Source organism: Ranitomeya imitator, chromosome 3, assembly GCF_032444005.1.
Source record: "Ranitomeya imitator isolate aRanImi1 chromosome 3, aRanImi1.pri, whole genome shotgun sequence".
NCBI classification, from domain to species: Eukaryota; Metazoa; Chordata; class Amphibia; order Anura; family Dendrobatidae; genus Ranitomeya; species Ranitomeya imitator.
In genome coordinates this window covers 398596663-398623381 of record NC_091284.1, presented here as the reverse complement: position 1 = coordinate 398623381, position 26719 = coordinate 398596663, and the positions used below count along the sequence as shown (strand labels likewise).

At 43.7% G+C, this 26719-nt stretch overlaps 1 protein-coding gene across 2 annotated transcripts in view; it reads left to right on the top strand.

Moving 5' to 3' along the window:
• SYNC (syncoilin, intermediate filament protein) overlaps nt 1-26719 on the top strand; it is a 46099-nt gene that overhangs the window by 11796 nt on the left and 7584 nt on the right. The window contains exons 3-4 of one of the 2 annotated variants that reach the window (XR_011319290.1): nt 6215-6371; nt 7786-7910. Coding sequence is in view for 1 of the 2 variants with exons in the window: in XM_069757055.1 (XP_069613156.1) it covers nt 7786-7910 (125 nt within the window). In the remaining variant the exon portion in view is untranslated. Of the gene's footprint in view, nt 1-6214; nt 6372-7785; nt 7911-26719 lie in introns of those variants that run through there. The other variant, XM_069757055.1, reaches the window with a different exon arrangement.

Sequence of the window (26719 nt, the reverse complement as noted above, 5' to 3'; positions counted from 1 at the left end):
CACGCAGGGAGCCCCCTCCCTGTGCGATGCTACCCTATACCGCTGGAACACTGCGATCATGTTTGATCGCAGTGTGCCGGGAGTTAATGTGCCGGGGGCGGTCCGTGATCGCTCCTGGTACATAGTGCCGGATGTCAGCTGCAATAGTCAGCTGACACCCGGCCGTGATTGGTCGCGCTCCCCCCGTGAGCGCAGCTGATCGCGCTGGACGTACTATTCCGTCCTTGGGAAGTAGGGCCCCCTCCACATGGACGGAATAGTATGTCTAATGGCAGAAAGGGGTTAAAGGTGTATGCACGCAACTGTACATAATTTTATTAGTTACCATTTATGTAGTGCTTCTGTTATTTGATGTCCACAGCTAATATTATACAAAGGTACATGTATGCCAAATTACAGAGGTATTTTTCACTAGACAAATTGTTTCCAGTAGAGTCATATGGAATGCAGTTGGGTATGGAACCACAAGTAGTCCTCCGACGAAGTGACAGAGAGCAGTAGACACGATTGCCTGTACATTGCATAATATAGAGTTATGCTCTCCTAGCAATATTCATTGACACATGAATATCTTATTACTTCTCTATACAACTCGGAAAATATTTGGACCATGGCTCAAGAGCGCAATAAAAATGAATATAACCATAATCCCCCATAAGAATATACTATAATATTGCAGTACCCATATATACCCAATGCAAAGGTGCCAAGTCCACTATATATTAAAGCGGTCTGTTATCGTAGATCTAGATACAGGTGCTTCTCACAAAATTAGAATATCATCAAAAACGTAATTTATTTCAGTTCAATGCAAAAAGTGAAACTCACATATGATATAGAGTCATTACAAATAAAGTGATTTATGTCAAGTGTTTGCAATGACTTTATCTATAATATAACGCTGGGAGCGTCACTCTGTCCGAAGCCTCTATAGACTGCGCAAGCGCAAGCGCCGGCGCAGTCTGGGCCTCACAGAGCGACGCTCCCTGGAGATCGCGGTATGCGTAAGCACTGAACGCATACCGCGATCTCCACCGGAGAGTCAGGGACCGCCAGGAGGGAGGGTAAGTATACTCACCTTTCCCGGTTCCAGCGCTGCTTGCGGCTCCGTCTCCCGGCTCCTCTGCTCCCGGCTCCGGAGGGCGCGGACTGCGCAGGCGCCGATTCCTGCTGCCGGAATCGGCGCCTGCGCAGTCCGCGCTTTCCGGCGCCATTTTCTTGAAGACACACTCCGGCTCCACTGCAGGTGTGTCTTCAAGAAAATGGCGCCGGAAAGCGCGGACTGCGCAGGCGCCGATTCCTGCTGCCGGAATCGGCGCCTGCGCAGTCCCCGCTTTTTGGCGCCATTTTCTTGAAGACACACCTGCAGTGGAGCCGGACAATAGGTGAGTATGGTATTTTTTTTTTTTTTTATATGGCAGCAGCATTCGGGGGCATACACACTGGAGCGGGGGGCATATAATAAAATGGTGGCGCAGGATGGGAGCAGCACATGACAGAACGGGCGCAGGATGGCAGCAGCACATGACAGAACGGGCGCAGGATGGCCGCAGCACATGACAGAACGGCCGCAGGATGGCCGCAGCACATGACAGAACGGGCGCAGGATGGCCGCAGCACATGACAGAACGGGCGCAGGATGGCCGCAGCACAAGACAGAACGGGCGCAGGATGGCCGCAGCACATGACAGAACGGGCGCAGGATGGCCGCAGCACATGACAGAATGGGCGCAGGATGGCAGCAGCACATGACAGAACGGGCGCAGGATGGCAGCAGCACATGACAGAACGGGCGCAGGATGGCAGCAGCACATGACAGAACGGGCTCAGGATGGCCGCAGCACATGACAGAACGGCCGCAGGATGGCCGCAGCACATGACAGAACGGGCGCAGGATGGCCGCAGCACATGACAGAACGGGCGCAGGAAGGCCGCAGCACAAGACAGAACGGGCGCAGGATGGCCGCAGCACAAGACAGAACGGGCGCAGGATGGCCGCAGCACATGACAGAACGGGCGCAGGATGGCAGCAGCACATGACAGAACGGGCGCAGGATGGCAGCAGCACATGACAGAACGGGCGCAGGATGGCCGCAGCACATGACAGAACGGGCGCAGGATGGCAGCAGCACATGACAGAACGGGCGCAGGATGGCCGCAGCACATGACAGAACGGGCGCAGGATGGCAGCAGCACATGACAGAACGGGCGCAGGATGGCCGCAACACATGACAGAACGGGCGCAGGATGGCCGCAGCACATGACAGAACGGGCGCAGGATGGCAGCAGCACATGACAGAACGGGCGAAGGATGGCAGCAGCACATGACAGAATGGGCAAAGGATGGCAGCAGCACATGACAGAACGGGCGCAGGATGGCAGCAGCACATGACAGAACGGGCGCAGGATGGCAGCAGCACATGACAGAACGGGCGCAGGATGGGAGCAGCACATGACAGAACGGGCGCAGGATGGCAGCAGCACATGACAGAACGGGCGCAGGATGGCAGCAGCACATGACAGAACGGGCGCAGGATGGCAGCAGCACATGACAGAACGGGCGCAGGATGGCAGCAGCACATGACAGGATGGGAGCAGCACATGACAGAACGGGGGCGCAGGATGGGAGCAGCACATGACAGAACGGGGGCGCAGGATGGGAGCAGCACATGACAGGATGGGGGCGCAGGATGGAGCAGCACATACCAGGATGGAGACCATATACCAATATAAATGCTCGCCACCCGGGCGTAGAACGGGTTCAATAGCTAGTATAATATACTAGCTGAAGAACCCAGTGTTGCCTGGGCATAGTAACTAACTGTGGTTAGTTAAAAAACCTCACTTCTCTCATTTTCCCATCACGCCTCTCATTTTCCCCCTCACACCTCTCATTTCCCCCCATAACACCAGGCATTTTGACCTCACACCTGTCATTTTTCTATCACTCCACTATTTTCTCCTCACTCCTTTCATTTTGTACTCACACATTTTCACCTCACTCCTCTCATGTTCACCTCACACCTCTCAGTTCCCCTCAGTATATACATATGTCATCTCCCCTGTATATAGTAGTAGTAGAAAAAAAAAGGAACAGCACAACTCTAGTACTTATCTTCAGGTGCAGGGCCTCAAGCAACCAGTCCAGCGATTGCAGCAAGTTTACAGACACTCAAAAAAGAGGCAGCACTCCATAGTTTAAGTGAAAAATGTGGAAGGTTTAATCGACCCACATAGCCGGGCGACGTTTCAGCTCCATCTGAGCCTTTATCAAGGCTTGATAAAGGCTCAGATGGAGCTGAAACATCGCCCGGCTATGTGGGTCAATTAAACCTTCCACATTTTTCACTTAAACTATGGAGTGCTGCCTCTTTTTTGAGTCCCTGTATATAGTATATACTTGTATGTCATCTGCCCTGTATATGGTATATACCTTTATGTCATCTCCTCCTGTGTCTAGTATACACCTGCATATCATCTCCTCCTGTATATAGTATATAACTGTATGTCATCTCCTCCTGTATATAGAATATACCTATATGTCATCTCCTCCTGTATGTAGTATATACCTGTATGTCATCTCCCCTGTATATTGTATATACCTGTGTGTCATCCCCCCTGTATATAGTATATACCTGTATGTCATCTCCTCCTGTATATAGTATATACTTGTATGTCATCTGCCCTGTATATAGTATATACCTGTGTGTCATCTCCCCTGTATATAGTATATACCTGTGTGTCATCTCCCCTGTATATAATATATACCTGTGTGTCATCTCCCCAGTATGTAGTATATACCTGTAAGTCATCTGCCCTGTATATAGTATATACCTGTATTTCATCTCTTCCTGTATATAGTATATACCTGTGTGTGATCTCCCCTGTATATAGTATGTACCTGTAAGTCATCTCCTCCTGTATATAGTATATACCTGTGTGTCATCTCCCCTGTATATAGTATGTACCTGTAAGTCATTTCCTCCTGTATATAGTATATACCTATCTGTCATCTCCCCTGTATATTGTATATACCTGTGTGTCATCTCCCCTGTATATAGTATATACCTGTATGTCATCTCCTCCTGTATATAGTATATACTTGTATGTCATCTGCCCTCTATATAGTATATACCTGTGTCATCTCCCCTGTATATAGTATATACCTGTGTGTCATCTCCTCTTTTATATAGTACAAGCTTTGTTATACTGAGAATGTCCTTTGTTGCCTATATTAACCAATCAGAGCTCAGATTAATTAACTGCAGCAAAATAGAAGCTGAGCTGTGGTTGGTTGCTATTGGCAGCCTGATAAATCACTAGCCAACAGGAAGCCCTCCCCCCTGGCAGTATATATTAGCTCATACATACACATAATAGACAGGTCATGTGACTGACAGCTGCCGTATTTCCTATATTGTACATTTGTTGCTCTTGTAGTTTGTCTGCTTATTAATCAGATTTTTATTTTTGAAGGATAATACCAGACTTGTGTGTGTTTTAGGGCAAGTTTCATGTGTCAAGCAGTGTGTGTTGAGTTGCGGGTGGTGACATGCATGTAGCAACTTTGTGAGGCGACATGCGTGTAGCAACTTTTTGTGTGTCGAGTTGCATGTGACAGGTTAGTGTAGCAAGTTGTGTTCAGTAAGTTTTGCGCATGGCGAGTTTTGCGCGTGGCGAGTTTTATGTGTGGTGAGTTTTGAGTATGTGCAAGTTTTGTGTGAGGCAACTTTTGCATGTGTTGCAACTTTTGTGCATGTGGCAATTTTTCTGCGTGTGCAAGTTTTGCGTGTGGCGAGTTTTCCATGAGATGAGTTTTGCACGTGTGGCGAGTTTTGCGTGAGCCTAGTTTTGCATGTGGCGAGTTTTGCGCGTGGCGAGTTTTGAGTGACGACTTTTGTGTTTCGAATTTTATGTGGCGAGGTTTGTGTATGTGTGGTGAAATGTGTGCTGAGGGTGGTATATGTGTTCAAGCACATGGTAGTGTGTGGTGCATTTTGTGTGTGTGTTCATATCCCCGTGTGTGGTGAGTATCCCATGTCGGGGCCCCACCTTAGCAACTGTACGGTGTATGCTCTTTGGCGCCATCGCTCTCACTCTTTAAGTCCCACTTGTTCACATCTGGCAGCTATCAATTTGCCTCCAACACTTTTCCTTTCACTTTTTCCCCATTAAGTAGATAGGGGCAAAATTGTTTGGTGAATTGGAACGCGCGGGGTTAAAATTTCGCCTCACAACATAGCCTATGACGCTCTCGGGGTCCAGATGTGTGAATGTGCAAAATTTTGTGGCTGTAGCTGCGACGGTGCAGATGCCAATCCCGGACATACACTCACACACACATTCAGCTTTATATATTAGATGAGATTCACTTTTAGTATTGAAGAACTGAAATAAATTATGGTAACTTTTTGATGATATTCTAATTTTGTGAGAAGCACCTGTATGTATTGTAGTGGCAGACACCACATGATAAATACCATGGCAAAAAAAGTTGTACTTTGTGTCTATTTGTTGTCCATTAATTTCCTTACTGGTATCAAAGGTGGCTAGTTCCCATTTAGGAGAAAAAAATTAGAAAAAAAAAACAGAAAAAGCACTTCAAGGATTATGGCTATGCTGACTCCAAGTTTGTATGCAAATATATATTGTGATATCCCTATAGGTTTCTATTAGGTATAATATATCTCAATAATTATAAAATGTCATTCACTATAAGGATACTGAATAGTATTGAGTGCCGTAAAAAAATTGTTATTGTTGTCAGTCAGAGGAATATAAATGTATGGCATATATTTAAATATTTCTTATGTTAATCAATCAGATAAAGAAGAAATAAAAACATTCCTCCTTTCAGCATTTTACTCTTGTAATTGGCAAATATTGTATGATAAAATGAAAAAGCATTGGAAAAATAAATTAAACTGTCTTCTGACATCAAATTAAATTTTCGGACTGGGAAGTGTAATAGAAAGTGTGGTTTTCCTGTACCCTATGTATCTGTGAGCAGGTAGCGGGATACAGTGACGGAAAGGAGGCAGAGCAAGAGTTAACAGATTTATTAACAGGGGTATACTCCATGCAGGGAGGTAATGGGTTAAGCAGGGGGTATGGGAGGTGATATTAGCAGGGGATGAGTGCGGGGTGAGGTAAAAGATAAAGCAACTGTTCATGAAAGGGTTAACTTAACAGTCCGCTGGTTTCCTGGCTGCAGAGCCTTTCGTTCCAACGGTGGCGCCCAGGCAACTGGTGCGTGATGACTCCAGTGTCGTTTTGAAGAAGTTGGAGGTCCAGTTCAACGTTCGTCGTACGGGGTGCAGCACAGTCTGTAACACCGCCGAAGCGTGACTCAGTTCGGCAGTAGTATTCGGGTAAGAAATTACACAGTTCTAGATCAGTCACCCGGTCTGTCTAGGCACGCGCGCCGTAACCACCGGCCCAGAGCATCTGGAACTTTCAGTCATGGGAGGAAATTAGCACCGGCAGATCTCTGTCCAAAGTGAGTGCACCTGGACACAGGAAATCTACAGCGCGGGCCTGCGCTCTCACAATGTTCAGAGCACGGAGCACCCACTTCTCCCTGCTGCGTGCTCCCAACAAATCTCCCTTCTCTTTCCCGCGCAAAGGACATTTTATCTTAGTCACGCCCCCTGCTGACAAGTACAAAGGTCGGTCTGGGTTGGAAAACTTTCACAACAATGGTGACAGCCCCGACAGTTCCGGAACCAGCACCAGAGAGGTACCCCCGGTCTGGTCCCTCTTCTTACATATCCATATGATTCAACAAGTCACTTCTGCTTAAAGGAGTTGTCCGCTTGAGGCTCAAGTCTGCAGTCTCTCTATGTGACTGCTCTCTATGTGACTGCAGACTCGTGAACACACAGTCAGGATTCTTCTCTGCTGGTGCCAGGAATGGGCAGGCGTTTGATCGCAGTTACGTACCGACTAGATGTGCATGGTCTCTCTCAATACAAGTGAATGAGCGAGGCTAAACATATGACTGCCTGCTTGCAATGTCAACACCGGAGAATCCTGATAGTATGCACTGTGCACGCTGTGAGGATTCACAAGTCTGCACTAACACAGTGACTGCAACTTGAACCCCTAGTCTGGTCAACCCCTTTATTTCGGATACCTTATAGATATATAATATGTTTATCTAGAATACAGAGGCACATGCTTCCTACAACAACGCAGAAATTAGGAATCATATATTGTCTTACTAAACTAAAGTAACTTATACCTTTCCTTATTTTATTAAACTCTCTTGAGCATTTCTTACACTGGATAACTTCAAACATGACCTATGATAAATGTCTGAACAACCTAATAACTATTTCTATCTTGGATACTCTTAGAGGAATAACCTATTTATAGGAGAGCGTTACTCATGGGCAGAGATCTGAAACACTTCCTTTCTCACACTTTCACTCTGACGACTCACATTTGCTTTTGGGAGGCAAACCTGGGGTTCAGCTCGAATGACATCGGAAAACCCAATACTTGACTCCTTACATTGCTCATTTAATTTGGTACCAACACATACCTGAAAAATGGACTTCATGCCAAGTATATTTATAGCAGAGTGGGGAAAACATAGCAGACTATTAAAACTATTTTAAACAGCGACCCAGGTCTGTATTTTCATATATTAAATGCCATGTTGCCACTGATTTGGAGATTTAACAATGGATTTATGTGCTTACTACACATTCACTATGTGGGTGATTTGGATAAAGCAATGGTTAGATCTAATGTCTAAAAAATGTCTCATTCTCCATCCAGGAACGGCTGCAAGAACAAGAAGACAGGAGGAGGGAGATTAAGATTTCAGTCCAGCTGCAGCAGCATCAGAATAAAGAGATGGATGAATTACGGAAAAGTTTAGCCCAGGAGCTTGCAGTCTACAAGTATGTTACGTCAAACAATAGTTTTCCAGGGTGGCACGTTAGTTATATTATTTTAGGCAAAACTTGTATGGTTAAAATATTTCATGCACATGGTGTTTGTACACTTTGAAGAAGGGGTCCCCCAACCCGTGGCTAGGGAGCCACAGGTGCCTAGCATGTGTTGCTTGTGGCCTTCTGCCAGCTTGGTGCATTAGCATCAGGTCTAGCAAAAAGTTATGAAGAGCAGGTTTCCGGATGATTACTGTTGCAAGTAGCCCCACACAGAAGAACAACATTGGATACTGACCTAGGGGTGGTAGGATACATTTTTAAGTTCAAAAATCTGGAAACAGGATGATACTGCCAGTTGGAGGAGGTGCTTGAAGCTGGACGTGATAGTGTGGTCTGAGTGTTTGGAGCACAAATACTGAAGAGGAGCAAGTTGGGAACAACTGAATGCAAGTATGAAAGTGCGATTTCTGTGGAAGAGCTTTGGCTATCACTATACAGGTCATGGGGACTTTGAGTGTCACTACTTTGAGGGGCAAGGTGAGAAAAGTCTGGATGTGGCTCGTGACCCTGTTTCAGAGCTGAATGTGGCTCTCCAGGTAGGAAAGGTTGGGGACTTCTGCTTTAACCCCTTCATGACCCAGGGTATATTAGTTTTTCACTCCCCTCCTTCCCAGAGCCATAACTTTTTTATTTGTCCGTCAATATGGCCATGTGAGGGCTTATTTTTTGCAGGACGAGTTGTACTTTTGAACGACATCATTGGTTTTAGCATGTCATGTACTAGAAAACTGGAAAAAAATTCCAAGTGCTGTGAAATTGCAAACAAAAGTGCAATCCCACACTTGTTTTTTGTATGGCTTTTTTTTGCCAGGTTCACTAAATGCTAAAACTGACCTGCCATTGTGATTCTTCAGGTCCTTATGAGTTCATAGACACCAAACATGTCTAGGTTCTTTTTTTATCTAAGTGGTGAAAAAAAATTCCAAACTTTGCTAAAAAAAAATAAAAAATTTTTTTGCCATTTTCCGATACCCGTAGCATCTACATTTTTCATGATCTGGGGTCGGGTGAGGGCTTATTTTTTGCGCGACGAGCTGACGTTTTTAATTATTTCATTTTGGTGCAGATATGTTCTTTTGATCGCCCGTTATTGCATTTTAATGCAATATCGTGGCGACTAAAAAAAGTAATTCTGGCGTTTCAAATTTTTTTATCGCTACGCCGTTTAGCGATCAGGTTAATCCTTTTCTTTATTGATAGTTCGGGCGATTATGAACGCGGCGATACCAAATATATGTATATTTGATTTTTTTATTGTTTTATTTTGAATGGGGCGATGGGGGGTGATTTAAACTTTTATATTGTTTTTATTTTTTTCATATTTTTTAAAACATTTTTTTTTTTTTTACTTTTGCCATGCTTCAATAGCCTCCATGAGAGGCTAGAAGCTGGCACAACTCGATCGGCTCAGCTACATAGAAGCGAAGCTCAGATCGCTCCTATGTAGGTGAATTCCTGCATTGCTATGAGTGCCAATCACAGGGTGGCGCTCGTAGCAATCCGGCATCAACAACCATAGAGGTCTCAAGAAGACCTTTGGTTGTTATGCCGATGCATCGCTGATCCCCGATCATGTGACGGGGGTCAGCGACGTGCTCATTTCCGGCCCGATCGTGATTCCACCCGCCGCTATTGCGGGTACATGTCAGCTGTTCAAAACAGCTGACGTGTCCTGGCTTTGATGCAGGCTCACTACCGGAGCCCACATCAAATCAGGGGATCTGACCTCGGACGTACTATCCCGTCTGAGGTCAGAAAGGGGTTAAGGAATAAAGGAAAGGAAAATAGCCAGCACATGAGCAAATCATTGTAAATGTGGAGACACTTGTCTACAAAAAAAAACACACACCTCTCAGCAAATAAAGACTAAGGCCATGTTCACACAGTGCGTTTTTTACCGCGGAACCGCGGCGGTTTTGCCGCTGCGGTTCCGCAGCTGTTTTCCATGCAGGGTACAGTACACTGTACCCTATGGAAAACAGGACACACTGTGCACATGGTCCGGAAATTGTAAAAAAAAAGCCGCGCTGAATATATGGGTAGGGGTAGGGTTAGGGGTAGGGTTAGGGTTAGGGGTAGGGGTAGGGTTAGGGGTAGGGTTAGGGTTAGGGGTAGGGTTAGGGGTAGGGTTAGGGGTAGGGGTAGGGTTAGGGTTAGGGGTAGGGTTAGGGGTAGGGTTAGGGGTAGGGTTAGGGGTAGGGTTAGGGTTAGGGGTAGGGTTAGGGGTAGGGTTAGGGGTAGGGGTAGGGGTAGGGTATTTTCAGCCATTTTAGCCCTAAAAAGCTTCCTAGGAAACACAGTCTCTGCATAGAAAACTGCATAAAAAAAGGATAAAAAAACGCATCAAAAAACGCATCAAAAAAGGACAAAAAAAGGACCAAAAAAAGGACCTGCGTTTTCTGCCAAGAGCTGCAGTTTTTTAAAAAAACTGTCCTGAAAAAAAAAGGATGGAAATCCTGAACGTGTGAACATACCCTTAGGCTGGTTTCACATTTGCATTGGGCAGAGCTGCCGAGGGCTGCGTAGTTCCTCCGTTAAGCCCTGCCCCCACTAACGCCATTTTCATTCGGCTCCGCCTACATCGGCATGCGTCCTGCGTACCTATCTTTAACATTGGGTACGCAAGCCATGCGGATGTTTGCAGATGCCTTCGCATGCATCGCTTTGACGCTGCGCCGAATTGCGTCAAACGCAAAATGTTGCATTTTGTTGTGGTCGGCGCAGCGTCAAAACGACGCATGAGGAGGCATCTGCATACATTCGCATGGCCTGCGTACTCAATGTTAAAGATAGATATGCAGGACGCATGCCGAAGTAGGCGGAGCTGAATGGAAGAGGTACGGCAGTGGGCGGGGCTTAACAGAGGAACTACGCAGCCCTCCGCAGCTTTGCCCAATGCAAATGTGAAACCTGCCTAACAAAAAAAGGCCCAATGGGTCTAATGGGGACACCTAAATGACTGATCAACAAGGAATTTTTTTTAATGAAAACAATTTTATATTAGTACATGATAAAGTAAACCCTCAATCCATCTACCATGAAGTGCCTTCACTGAAACAATAACCCATATAGGTGCAGGAGAAATACAGTTGATCTCCAATTGACCAATATTCACAAATAAAATATAAATGCATTTTGCAAAAGAAGCTACTATATATTGATAGTAGATTGCAGTAAATGAAATAGGATGCCACAAAGTCATTGCACATACATATCAATAAAGATCTAAGTGCAGACACAATGAGGCTGGCGAAAATTACCCATATAAACCATGTCATAATTATCTGCAATTGGGGAAAATATCAAAATCATACACAAATTCAGATATCTTAGGTACACAATGAAGTCATGACTTTCAAATCAATTTACGGTAATTAATAAAAAATAAAAATAACAAAAAAAGCTGGCATTCACAATCACTGTCATCAAAGGTGTATAACGGTGTGTTTAGAATCACCTTCGGCTTTACTTATCAATAAAATATCGCACAAAACAGTGAAAGATGATATCACAGACTATCTACACCTCTCCATATTGCACAGATCCCTCTGGAGAGATTTAACAACTTCAATTGGTGGATCTTATGCATCCTATGGAATTATGACTTTCATTCTACCATGTGCATCTGTCACTTTACTCAGTAATGTAAAAATCAAATACACAGAGGGACAACATTCCTTTTCCTTATTATCAAATATAACGATAAACCTTTTCATATGGAAACAAAGGGGTTGTCCTATCAACAAAGTACATTTTAATTAACAGTTCTTAGAATAAAATAAACACCTAATCACAAATGGGGCATACTGGAATAATATAATATTAAATGAAGGAGCAGTAAAAGCATATGACCCAATTTAAATATGTAATTACAAAGGATAAAAATCTTGAATACAGATAATAATATAGTATGATGCCAATATAAATGCCCAAATATGTACGATATGATGACCCTACTGTACCCACCCTTAGCAAGGTATGGTGACCCCATCACAGTATGATTCCCATACAGTAAAATGGCCCCACATAGTACTCCATACAGTATAATGGGCCCCTCATAGACCTCCTTATAATATAATGGCACCACACAGTCCTCTATACAGTATAATGGCCCAACATAGTCCTTAATGCAGTCTAATGGGCCCTGTATTGTCTTCCATACAGTATTACAGCCCCACATAGTCCTTCATACAATATAATGGGCCCCTCATAGACCTCCATATAGTATAATGGCCCCACATAGTCCTTCATACAGTATAATGAGCCCTGTATTGTCATCCATACAGTATAATGGGCCCCATATAGTCCCCCATACAGTATAATGGCCCAACATAATCCTTCATAGAGTTTAATGGGCTCCACATTGCCTTCCATTCAGTATAATGGGCTCTGCATTGCCTTCCATACAGTATAATGGCCCCACATAGTCCTCCATACAGTATAATGGCCCCTTTAGCTTTCCATATAGTATGATGGGCTCCTCATAGTCAACCATACAGTATAATAGGCCCTACATTGCCTTCCATACTGTATAATAGCCTCACATAGTCCTCCATGTGTATAATGGGCCCTGCATTGCCTTATATACAGAATAATGGCCCCACACAATCCTCCATATAGTATAATGGGCTCCACATTGACTACCATACAGTATAATGGGCTCTGCATTGCCTTCCATACAGTATAATGGCTCCACATAGTCCTCCATGCAGTAATAATGGACCCCTTAGCTTTCCATATAGTATGATGGGCTCCGTATAGTCATCCATACAGTATACTGGGCCCTGCATTGCCTTCCATACAGTATAATAGCCTCACATAGTCCTCCATATGTATAATGGGCCCTGCATTGCTTCCATACAGTATAATAGGTCCTGCATTGCCTTCCATACAGTATAATGGACCCCAATTGCCTTACATACACTATAATGGACCCCTTAGCTTTCCATATAGTATGATGGGCTCCGCATAGTTATCCATACAGTATAATGGTGGGCCCTGCATTGCCTTGCATAGAGCATAATAGCCTCACATAGTCCTCCATATGTATAATGGGCCATGCAGTGCTTTCCATGCAGTATAATGATTGAAGCATAGTCCTCCATACAGTATAATGGGTCATGTATTAGCTTCCATACAGTATAATGGCCCCACACAGTACTCCATACAGTATAATGGGCCTGGTGTAACTCCTCCATACAGAATAATTGCTCTACATAGTCCTCCATACAATATGATGGGCCCTACATTGCCATCCATACAGCATAATGTCCCCACTTAGTCCTTCACACAGTACAATGGCCCCTGGATTGCCTTCCATACAGTATAATGGCCCCCATATAGTCTTCCATACAGTATAATGGGCCCTGCAATGCCTTCCATACAGTATAATGGGCCTTCATTGCCTTCCATACAGTATAATGGGCCCTGCATTGCCTTCCATATAGTATAATGGGCCCTGCATTGCCTTCCATACATTATAATTGCCCCATATAGTCTTCTATACAGTTTAATGGGCTCTACATTGCCTTCCATACAGTATAATTGGCCCCATATAGATCTCCATATAGTATAATGAACCCCACATAGTGCTAAATACAGAACAATGACTCCACATAGTTCTCCATACAGTATAATAGGCCCTGCATTGCCTTCTATACAGTATCATGGCCCCACATAGTGCTCCATACAGTATAATGGGCTATGTATTGCCTTCCATACAGTATAGTGGCACCACATAGTTCTCCATGCAGTATGGCCCCCCACTGAGCACTCAAACTCTGCACTCCTAGGCACAGTGGGCGCATCTGCTCTTTCATTATTGCTTTCAACTGTATCGGCAGCCAAATACACACACTCTGCAGGCCAGAGTTTGGCATGTGTGCTTTACAGCAATACTACTACATAGTCCCATAAGGTGTGCCTTCTAATGGGCTAATCAATATTAACTGCTGGATGCACTGTTGATATATACTCATAAGCCTCCATTCAAATTAACTCTAACTTGCAGTAGCATAAGGTTGGCATACAGCTCATCTTATCCGTCTTTTTTGCATTTTTTACTAACTGAATGGATTTGATAATATTCGCCTCATTATGTATTGAAAATATTTATACATGGTTATAATATTGTCTCCATTGACACATAATTATTCCGTGGTTTATATTCTAATTTATTGCTACCCACCCTGTTTATGCACTTAGATGTTTATTTATTAATTTTTCTCACTTATATAGCACCATCATATTATGCAGCGCTTTACAGACATTATCATTACTGTCCCCTTTTGGACTCACAATATAGAATCCCTATCAGTATGTCTTTGGAGTGTGGGAGGAAACCAGAGAACCCAGAGGAAACCCACGATAACACAAGGAGAATATATAAACTCCTTACAGGTGTTTGTGCTTGGTGAGATTTGAATCTAGAACTCCCACGCTGCTAACCACTAGCCATTGAGATAACGTGTGTTCAATGCACATGCGGCACCATGTTTCATGTACTGCATTTATATTTTAGGATCTTTTTCAGAATGGATTTATACTTTGTTATTTGTGGCCACAAGATTTTTGTTCACTTGGCAAATAATTGTATTTTTCCTGTGCCTATCTGGACGCAGTCAGACAGCCGTATAATACAGACAATGATCGCGCCACAATGCTCGTCGGGCATTTTATGTTTGTTCACTTTCTAACATGGAAATACATAAGATCGGTGATTTAGTCATGTGAACACAATCCAAACATGAAGCAAAATTAGGATATTGGCACTTAAGTATTTGCACCAGACATTTCATCACCAAAACATGTCTCTTGGCAGGGAAAACAAAATGCGTGTTTTTGCAGCGTTTTTCATGGAGATTTTTAAGTGTTTTTCCCACTCAATTGAATGGGTGAAAAATGCTGCAAAAATGCTGAAAGAATTGGCAGGCTGCAGATTGGAAACTGTTTCTAATCTGCAAGGAAAAAATTAAGTAGCATGTGCATAAGATTCCAGAAATCTCTTTCACTTTGTTGGTAGAGTAAAACATTTATTTTTAAAAACACAATATGTGAACACGCCCTTAGAGACCATAAAGGTAGTCTTTGCCTTTCACTCATTTAACAGGGAACATGTTAGACTGAGGGTTTTTATGGCAAAGGCAGACAGCTGATTAAATCGAAGCAAGATTGGAGCTCATTGCACTGACTGGCTGGTGGATCTTACGACCCAAGCGTTTAAGCTGCACAGAAATACGTGCAGCTGTCTTAGGCTGGTTTCAGACTTGCGTACGGGAGTGCTGCGGATGGCATTGTACTTCCTCCCTGAAACCACGCCTACGCTCCGCCTTTGCTCTGCCTACTACTCCTTGCGTGCTGCGGTGCCCTGCATACGTATCTTTAACATTGGGTACACAGGGACGTACGCTGTATGCAGATGTCTCCGCATGCGCCATTTTGACGCTGCGTCGACCGCAACAAAATGCAACACGTTGTGTTCAGTACAGTTCGGCGTAGCGCCAAAACGGCGCATGCGGAGGGATCCGCATACAGCGTACCTCCCTGCATACCCAATGTTAAAGATAGGTACGCAGGGCACCGCGGCACGCAAGGAGTAGTAGGCAGAGTGTAGATAGAGCGTAGGTGTGGTTTCAGAGAGGAAGAAGGGAGGAAGTACGCTGCCATTCCCAGCACTCCCATGCACAAGTGTGAAACCAGCCTATCTCGGGATGGGAAAGCTACCGTCCAGTCCATGCACTGCATTCTGATCTTGCTCCAATTTATACAGCCATCTGACTCTGCCCTTAACCTGTGGATCTTAAATGCTTAAAGGGTCTCTGTCAGCAAAAAAATGACACTTCAAACTAAGTGCCACCCCTTGGTGTATCACGGCAGGGTCAATTATTTACATACACCTTCGCATCTGCTTGTCCTCCCTCTATCTCCACCCTCAACCCTTATTTGATTGACAGCTCTGGCTTCGTAGTGACAGAGAAGGTTGAAGATAGATGGAAAACAAGTAGGTGAGAACGTGTATTTAAATGATTGGCCCCACCATGGTGCACAGAATGGCTGTACTTAGTTTTGAAGAGTCATTCTGTGCTGACAGGGTCCTTTCATCCCTTCCCGACCTTTATTTACATAAAAAAAACAAGTTCCCACTCAGGTCTGTCATCCGTTAATAGAAATATAGGGGGCTTCCGTGTTACTGGTAGCTCAAAGTCTCTGAAAAAGCTCTATGCCCCCCCTCCCAAAGGAAAATAATGAAATCCAGCAAAATCTGCACTCCCAAATCCAAATGCCCCCTCCCTTCTGAGCCTCAATGTGCCTGAACCACATTTAGCGCCCACATGTTTGGTATTTCTGTAGCGATGAGAGCTCGCCTAATTTACGGGGTTTGTGTCTCCAGAAGCAAGATGGAGACACACTGCTGGATGTTTACCATCATTGGGAACAGAACAAGAGCCTCTGGAGGGCTAACATCATTGGGGCCTGAGCCAATCACAGCCCAATGATGTCGTTGATGCAGAGTTAGCGTTCTGCAGCGGGATCTCGGCATTTGGAGGTATATGGGGTCCTGGTCGGGAGGCTGTCCAAAATCTTGCAATTTTCACACTAGTCACTGGAACTATTTTAGACTCATAATACCGGTTTACAACAGTTTCCTTATTCCCAGGCAGGATTACAATGACTGGTTAACACCTCTATACACAGGTCATAACACAAGACCCAACAATTACAATATGTGATGTCACAGCTTTCTCTGTTCCACTTTTCAGGGATCTTCTCCTGTATGCGGTCACGTGGGGCCGCTCATTTACAGTAATGAATATGCGGCTCCACCTCCCATAGGGGTGGAGCCGCATATTCATTACTGTAATCGGCGGCCCCACATGACCGCACACAGAAGAAGATGCGGCCAGAACAGGAAGCAGCGACAGCCAACGAGGGAGCTGGGTATTTTCAGAACAGCGGGGGGCAGGGGGGCGCACAGGGGGTGGGAGGGCATGGGGCACATAGATCTTTATTTTAAACACTATTATTCATATCTTCTCTGCAGCAAACGCTGCTGCAGGGAAGATATGAATCGCGGCTTCAGCACCAGATGCTGGTACGTGTGGTACCCAGCACGGTGCGTGTGGTACCCAGTGGGCACACGAGTGGCACACGTGTGCCACACTGATGTGCCACAGAAACGTAGGGGCACATGGACACGGATAATTCCGGTACTGTAATTATCTGGACGTGTGAAACCGGCCGGACACAGCAATGTTTCTGCCTTGAAATGAGGTTTATTGTACGAACAGAAAATGTGCAATCTGCATTCAAACAAAATTTGAAATAGCTGTTGCAAAAAACAACAATTTTTATAAAACATTAAGCTTAAGATTAATAGGGGTGCCCAAACTTTTTCATATAACTGTAACAGTGAGAACAGGAGCGGTTAATAAATAATTTAAAAAAAACAACCTGCGTGGGTATTTTTGATAACCAGCCAGGCAAAACTCACAGTTGGGGGCTGCAACCCTCAGCTGTCAGGTTCAGCAAGGCTGGTTATCAAGAATTTCCCTCTGCTGGTTAAGAAAACTACGTGGGAGCCCACACCATTTTTTTCAGAAAAATAATCTTTTAATAATTAAATACATGTACAGTAAGCTGCACACACACTGAACTAATTGTATATGTCACTAACATCTATATATCTACCTATTGTATGTGTACTTACTGTGTGTAATCCATCTATTCTATCCTGTCAGTCCTGCTGTGATTTTACTGTACACGGCTGCTGAATTGCCGGCTTTTCTTCTATCTATGTGCATGTCAGTGTGATTTTACTGTACGTGGCACATGAATGGATGGCTTTTCAAAGGATCTAGAGGTATGGTTCTACAGGAAGTAGTTGTTTTTTTCCTCTGCATGCACTCAACTTTATTAGCATGCACAAAGAGGCACAAGTTAGCCCTCAAAACGCATGAAAAAAATGCACCAAAACTGCAACAAAAATGCACCAAAACATGCATTTTTGCTGCAGCTTCTTTCCTGCCAAGAAATCAGGTTTTGCTGCAGAAAAAAGCAGCAAAAACACCCACTGTGAACATACCCTTAACGCATAACTGTCATTTTAAGTTTTAGTTAATAAATCAATAGGAGGACCATGTGGGACCCATTGTACTGTATGGAGGACTTTTTGTGGCCGTTATACTCTAAGGAGGGTTATGTGGTAATTACCGTTGGAGAATCATGCTGTGATCGGGCGATTGAGGGACAGGTGGTACTGTGAGGTCAACATACCATGTGTGTGGAGGAATTCACTGTGGGGGTATCATACTGTGTTTGGGGGAAATTTTGTTAGCATCATAATTTATTATTTGTATTATTCAAGATTTTTTATCCTTTGTTATTACTTTTCTAAATTAGGCCATTGGGCCATATATTTTTTACTGCTCTTACATAGCATATGATGTTATTTCAATATTTTATTTGAAGATCTATTAAAATGTACTTGGTTTTCATATAAAAACGTTCATAGATATTTGTTGATAAGGAAAAACTTCCTTAATTGTAGACTTTTTTTTTTTTAACAAATATCAGGCCTGGCCCTCAACTTTGTCCAAAATTTTAACTTTGACCCTATGTGAGTTTGACATCCGGGATCTAGACAGAAGGAAGGAAAGAAGAGGAGAGCTCAGTCTCTGGCTCTTCCCATCTACGTAGAATCTCTTGTCTCAGTAATGTAACAGTCTGAGCAAAGCAATTGGCTGCAAACGTGATATGAGCTGTAGACATGACATCACCGTTCCAGCAAAAAACACTTAAAGGGGTTGTCCACTACAAAGGAACCCCTTCTTGATCAAAATGTCTTCCCCCATAAAATAATAAAACCTACACTTACCACAAATGCCGGCGCCGTTCCAGCGGTTTCGGCAGTCACTCTCCACAGGGCTCTCGTGTGTTGTTGTGACATGTGACGCCATTGTTCAATTAGCACTGGCGTCACTGTCCCCCACCTTCGGATATATCGAACAGGAAGGGGAAGGCTGAGATCAGCTGCAGCCTGGACTTCCTTTTTATGTTCGATTTGTCTGAAGGTGGAAACAGTGACGCCAGCGCTGATTGTGTGCTGGAATCACGTGTCACAACACTGGTCAATGGCCCCGGGAAGAGCGACTGCAGATATTGCGGAAACTACACTGGAACTGGAGGGGAGCATAGGTGTTGTTATTTTATCAGGCTAAGCGAGGAGTATGACAAGAAGTTGTCCAAGCAGTGGACAACTTCTTTAAGACAGAAGCAGCAGTGGACCTGTCAAGGGGGAGTACACTTTTCATAGACCATAATATGTGCACTGCAGAGGCAATACATATGAAACATTAAGCAACATAATTACTACATATCTATTTTGAGTGCAGTCAAGTCATTATGTCTATAGACCAATGCAGCAATATGTATGTACACTGCTCAAAAAAATTAAGGGAACACAAATACCACATCCTAGATATCTCTAGGCCATGACAGGTTCACACTGAGACCCCCACATGGGTAAGCAACTTGCTGGTAGAACTATTTGCGGCACTTTATCTTTGGATGGTATCTTTGGATGTTGCTTGTGGGTTTGTCCCCTATCCCAGCTACATTGGGGTGCAGTTTAAAGCATCTGGGATCACCTTATGTTTTACTATAATAAGGGCATATATCATGGATCCACCACCATCCGATTACAATAAGCTGATACAATCATCATGGCTGCCCCTCAAATTTACCACCACAATCCTGCACTGTGGTCTATGTGTGCATGCCACTGGACACTTGCAGTATCCAGTGTCCCTATCTTTGTCTGTCACCTTAATCATCTAGTTTATTACATGTGATACTTTTGTATTTATCTTTATGATATGTGTATGTGTTATAAACTTTTTTTTATATATTCATAATGAGACACTAGTGGTCCATTTTCTTACCTAGTTATTCAGACATTACACATTTGTTTCAGGGCTTTTAACTCAGTTGTTTTGTAGGTTTCCAATTTTTCAGAGTTGCCCCTTTTTTTGCTCTATCTATTCATCAAGTGATAGCGGTATGTTATCCTTTGTTATCCAAGATATCTCTGAATGAAATATTCCAGTTGCAAATTTTTATTCATTGCATAGTGGAATGTGTTCAAAACAATGAAACATAACAATTATCAATGTAAATCAAAATGAATATCCCACGGAGGTCTGGATTTGGTATGATACTCAAAATCAAAGTGGAAAATAAAATTACAGGCTGATCCAACTTCAGTGGAATTGCCTCATGACAAGGAAAAGATGCTCAGTATTGAGTGTGGCCTCCACGTGCCTGTGTGACCTCCCTACTGTACCTCGCCTGGGCATGCTCCTGATGAGGCGGCGGATGGTCTCCTGAGGGATCTCCTCCCAGACCTGGATTAAAGCATCCACCAACTACTGGACAGTTTGTGGTGCAACATGACGTTGGTGGATGGAGTGAGACATGATGTCCCAGATGTGGTTAATCAGATTCAGCTCTGGGGAAAGGGTAGGCCAGTCCTTAGCTTCAATTCCTTGCATCTTGCAGGAACTGCTGACACACTCCAGCCACATGAGGTCTGCCATTGTCCTGCATTAGGAGGAACCTAGGGCCAACTGCACTAGCATATGGTCTCACAAGGGGTCTGAGGATCTCATCTCGGTACCTAATGGCAGTCAGGCTACCTCTGGCGAGCACATGGAGGGCTGTGCTGCCCTCCAAAGAAATGCCACCCCACACCATTACTGACCCACTGCCAAACCAGTCATGCTGAAGGATGTTGCAGGCAGCAGCTCGCCCTCCACGGCATCTCCAGACTCTGTCACATGTGCTCAGTGTGAACCTGCTTTCATCTATGAAGAGCACAGGGCGCCAGTGGCGAATTTGCCAATCCTGGTGTTCTGTGGCAAATGCCAAGCGTCCTGCATGGTGTTGAGCAGTGAGCACAACCCCCATCTGAGGATGGCAGGCACTCAGACCATCCTCATGGAGTCGGGTTCTAACCATTTGTGCAGACACATGCACATTTGTAGCCTGCTGGAGGTCATTTTGCAAGGCTCTGGCAGCGCTCCTCCTGTTCCTCCTTGCACAAAGGCAGAGGTAGCGGCCCTGCTGCTGGGTTGTTGCCCTCCTACGGCCCCTCCATGTCTCCTGGTAGCGCCTCCAGCCTCTGGACAATACACTGACAGACACAGCAAACCTTCTTGCCACAGCTCGCATTGATGTGCCATCCTGGATGAGCTGCACTACCTGAGCCACTTTTGTGGGTTGTAGAGTCCGTCTCATGCTACGAGTGTGAAAGCACAACCAACATTCAAAAGTGACCAAAACATTAGCCAGAAAGCATAGGTACTGAGATGTGGTCTGTGGTCCCCACCTGCAGAACCACTCCTTTATTAGGGTGTCTTGATAATTGCTATAACTAACCACAGATATTTACTATGCCCAGGCAACGCCGGGCTCTTCAGCTAGTTGCCAATAATTTCCATCTGTTGCATATTCCATTTGCACAACAGCATGTGAAATTGATTGTCAAACAGTGTTGCTTCCTAAGTGGACAGTTTGATTTCACAGAAGTTTGATTTACTTGGAGTTATATTCTGTTGTTTAAGTGTTTCCTTTATTTTTTTAGCAGTGTATGAACCTGATGACTTTACTAGTCTAGAATATGTAACTTATTGTGGTATGACTGTATGATGTCATATTCCTTTGACAAGAGGGGTGGACAACACAAAGAAATACACCATCATCCTTCTAGTTTTGTTTAAAAGTGGAAAATATTTTAATTTACAAATAATTACATCACATTTTGTTTATCATAAATAACCAACAGCAAGTTAAAAGGGTTCTCCAGTTTCAGAAAACTGCTGTCCCTCATACGCAGTTTGTTTTTAAAGAAGACAGGTCCAGCTCTGAGTCTCCCCCACTGCTCTCAATGTCTGTACTATCTGCAGTGCTGACATTATGTTGGCAGATATAATCAACTCTGGCAGAGCCGCTAAGCTCAGGTATTGGCTGAAGCGCCATCAAAGTGACTACAGCTCTGCATACAATAACACACTGTGGGAGCAGCAACTGAGACATGGGGAGGATGAGTCAAATATAAGGCCCCCATAGACATTACACTCACGTTGACTGAACTGGGGGGCCTCCGACAGATGACCTCAAGGGAAATTAGAGTCAACTGGTCAGATTCCAGTTTGCCAATTAATCTGTATTCTAAGGAATAAGCTGTCGACAGAGATATCTTACAAGTGATAGGTCGTAAAGAATGACACACTCAGCAGAGTGAGCACTTCTGTGCATTAGCAAACAGACAGAAAAGGGTCCCTGTGCAAGTATATATGTGACCTTTGAAGCCCAAAAGCTAATCATAATGCACAACAGCTCCACCTGCTTTGGAGGATAGTACTTCTTAGACCCCTGTGTGACCACAGTACATGCTGCATCAATGATATGTCTGCCCCTGCTTCTGTGTGTAGAGGAGTTGGAAGAGACAGCTGACCTTCCAGCTTGTCCTATCGCAAGAGGATTGTGAACACCACAACAGTGTTTTTTATACTTTCCTTCGATAAATAAGATTTGGTTCAGGTGACCATATAATAAGAAGCACATTAAGTAGAATGAGGTGAACTCTGGTTGAAATTCAACTGACATTAGAACGGAATGGCTGTCAGACATGTAGAGAAGATTATTTTTATATGTGCAGTGGTCTCTTAATTTTTGCCAGAGCTGCCTGCTCTCCGCATGAACTCACAAACCACTTTCCCTGCAGGACCCAGTGGCCATCTTGCAGCCTGGGGTCTCCATGGAGCCCAACAGGACAACGCGATCACATCGCATTGTCCTGATGGAAGCATGCATGGAACAAATTCCCTGCGCGATGCTCATCTATACCGCTGTCACTACTGACAGCGGCATCAGATGAGATACATGCGGGCGTTGCTACAGGGTGTCAGCTGTCACGCAGAGCTAACACCCGCACACAGTCGCTGCGGTGCTCAGCGTAAGCCCGCTTGATCGTGCCGCTGTACATATACTTCTCTTTGCGGGAACACTGCTCACGCAGAGAAGAATATGTACATCGCATGTCGGGAAGGGGTTAAAGCTAAACAGTCGTTTAATTTTTATTGAAATCAATACTACAGCTGAAAATAGGCAACATTGTAATATTTCTTAGCAGAGAAATCTGCTTCTTTCTCTGCCAGAATTGATCTGTCATTATCAAAATTCTCAATTCTAAGGTAAAATCTGTATCCAGTGAAGACAGAACGTTACATCACCGAGATAGCAGATGAAAGCTGCTACTGATCAGATTCTATGTTGATAGGAGTGGAGGAACTCTGTCCCTAGCTCCTCCCTCCTGCAGTCTACAGCGAACTGTATCTGGAGTAACTGTTATCCTCAAAGTGTGTCTTCACTGAATACAGATTTTACCTCAGAGTTGAAAATATTGTTAAATGACTGATCAATTCTGGCAGAAAGATGAAGATTTAAAGCTATCACAAAGTTGCTTATTTTGGTACTATTTATTTATTTATGACACACAGAATTAAAACAGCAATGCTTTAAATTAGGCATGACAGTAACATTGCCTAGAGTTGGACATACCTAAAAAATTGAAGACACTGCATCACCAACTGAACACCATACCCACAGTGAAGAATGCTGGAGCCAGCATTATACTTTGGAGCTGCTTTTTGGCAGCTTGAAATCAGGTTTTAGTCAAAGTAGATGGATTATTGAACCAGTCCAAATATATTAGTGAATTTTGCATCCAAACTTTCACTACTCTGCTAAAGATGAATTTCAACTTTCAGTACAACATTCTTCAGCATATCACCAAATAAAAAAAAATTGCTTTGCCAGAAGATCAGTTTTGGAATGGTTCATCCAGAGATCAGACCTAAATCTAATTGAAAATTCTGTGGGTGACCCTTGTAATCTAACAGCTTTGGAGACCTTCTGCAAGGAAGAGTGGGCAAAGTTTGCCAATTCTAGATGTGCCATGCTGGTAAGATACCTACCCAAAGAGACTGAATGTTGTCATATATTCAAAAGGTACTTCAAAATATTGATTTAAGAGTGTGCATATTTCAGCAACCATATTTTAGCTACATTTCCAATGAAAAAGTTTGTTTTTCAAAGGATTTGCATATATTATAGCTGACATTAAAAGGAGGGAAGAGTTTTGTAATTATCCTTTGCGGTATGATCATCCATATCTATACACATATAAAACAGAAGCCTGACATTTTAACAGTGGTGTGTAGACTTTGTAGTCACTATATTGTGATTGAAATAAAATTGTATGCAATTAATATATTTTCTGTGCTAATATTAACTATATAGTATATTGGTTGTCTACATTTCTTGTTTAGTTATGTGACTAAGAACTCACATGTACTTATGTGGTTTTGGAACTGAGGTGTTATTACATGAGCTTAACAGAACCTACAATAGTAACACCAGGACTAAAAATGCAGGTTATTATACATTTCTATAGCGCCATTTATTCCATGGCGCTTTATATGTGAAAAAGGGGGCAAATATAGACAAAATACATTAACCATAAGCAAAAAAAACAAGGTACACAGGTACATAAGGAGGGAGAACCCTGCACACGATGGCTCACAGTCTGCGGGGGATGGATGAGGATACACTAGGAGAGGGAAGAGTTGGTTGTGCGGCAGTTCAGTGGGTTGAGGATCACTGCAGGCTTGTCGGAAGAGGTGAGTCTTCAGGTTCTTTTTGAAGGTTTCTATGGTAGGCGAAAGTCAGATGTGTTGGGGTAGAGAGTTCCAGAGTATGGGGGAAGCACGTGAAAAGTCTTGGATGCGGTTGTGGGAAGAAGAGATGAGAGGGTAGAGTAGAGAAGGAGGTCTTGAGAGGATCGGAGGTTGTATGTAGGTAAGGTTCTGTTCCAAATGAGGTTTGTTTTTTCCAATTAAAATGTACCTGTTATCTATTTTATTTGGAATTGAATACTGCAATACTGGACTTCTCAGGACTACCGAGAAGGCAACAAATTAACAGATCCCAACTTTGAAGTCTGCTGGGGGGCCCAATGTCAAACATTCAGCACACCATGACCATGCCACAAATAATGCACACCAAACACATGCGTCACTAGGATGGCAGACTGCTGTCAGTGATTAACAGTATCACCTGAAATGTTAAAGGGAATCTGTCAGTATAGAATCACTGTCCAAAGTGCAATTTCCCTCTTACTTTTTTCCCCTTCATACCACCTTTTTTTGATTGACAGGTCTAGCCTTAGGGTATGTGTCCACGTTCAGGATTTGGTCAGGATTTTACACAGGTAAAATCTGCACCTGAGGTAACTGGCAGGTCACCTGCGTTTTTCATGCGTTGTTTGAGCATTGCAAGGACATGCTGCGTTCTGAAAAGACGCACCGCATGTCCGTTTACGCAGGTCTGCCACATGCGTCTTTTAACGCATAGTGGAGACAGGATTTCATGAAATCCCCTCCACTATGCTGTAACATTTGGATGCTGTGTGTTTGATGCTGCGGCTCTACGCAGCGTCAAACACGCAGCATTTCCGCATCACAGCCCTGGGAGCACAAATGGCCACACCACTGGAATGGATCCTGGAACAACCCCCTTAACCCCTTTCCAACATCAGGCGTATATTTACGCTGTCGGACTCCCCCCTCCCTTTTATGTGGGCTCCGGCGGTGAGCCCACATCTTTCCCAGGACATGTCAGCTGTTTTGAACAGCTGACATGTGCTCGGAACAGCCGCAGGTGGAATAGTGATCCACACATGGCTATTAACCAGTTAAATGCCGCTGTCAAACGCTGACAGCGGCATTTAACAAGCACTTCGCACTGAAAATCCGCCAGTGACCCCCCATCACATGATTGCAGATCACTGGTGGGTTGGCATGACAACCAGAGGTCTCCTGGAGACATCTATGTTGTCACTGCCAGCTTGTTGTGAGCGCCGCACAGTAGTCAGTGCTCATAGCAAGTGATTAATTCAGCTACATAGGAGCGATCTGATCATAGACTATATATAGCTGAGCCAAGTCAGTTATTCTAGTCTGCCATGGAGAATATTGAAGCATGCAAAAAGTAAAAAAAAAAAAAAAATATACATATACATATCACCCATTAGCCCCATTCATAATAAAACAATTAAAAAAAAATAAAAACATCAAACTTACACATTTGGTATCGCCCAATTGAGAATTGCCCGATCAATAAAAAAAAAGGATTAACCTGACTAATAGACAGCATAGCAAGAAAAAAAAAACGCCAGAATTACATTTTTTGGGTCGCCGCGACATTGCATTAAAATCAAATCAATCAATCAAAAGATCGTATCTGCACCAAAATGGTATCATTAAGAACGTCAGCTTGGCATGTAAAAAAATAAGCCCTCACCCAACCTGAGATCAAGAAAAATCAAGTTCTATGGGTATTGGAAAATGCCACTTTTTTTTTTTTTTTTTTAAACAGTTTGGAATTTTTTTTCACCACTTAGATAAAAAAGAATCTATACATGTTTGGTGTCTATAAACTCGTAATGACCTGGAGAATCATAATGGCAGGTCAGTTTGGGCATTTAGTGAACCTAGTAAAAAAGCCAAATGAAAAACAAGTGTGGGATTGAACTCTTTTTGCAATTTCAACGCACTTGGAATTTTTGTACCGCTTTCTAGTGCACAACAAAAACCAATGGTGATGTTCAAAAGTACAACTCGTTCCGCAAAGAAACAAGC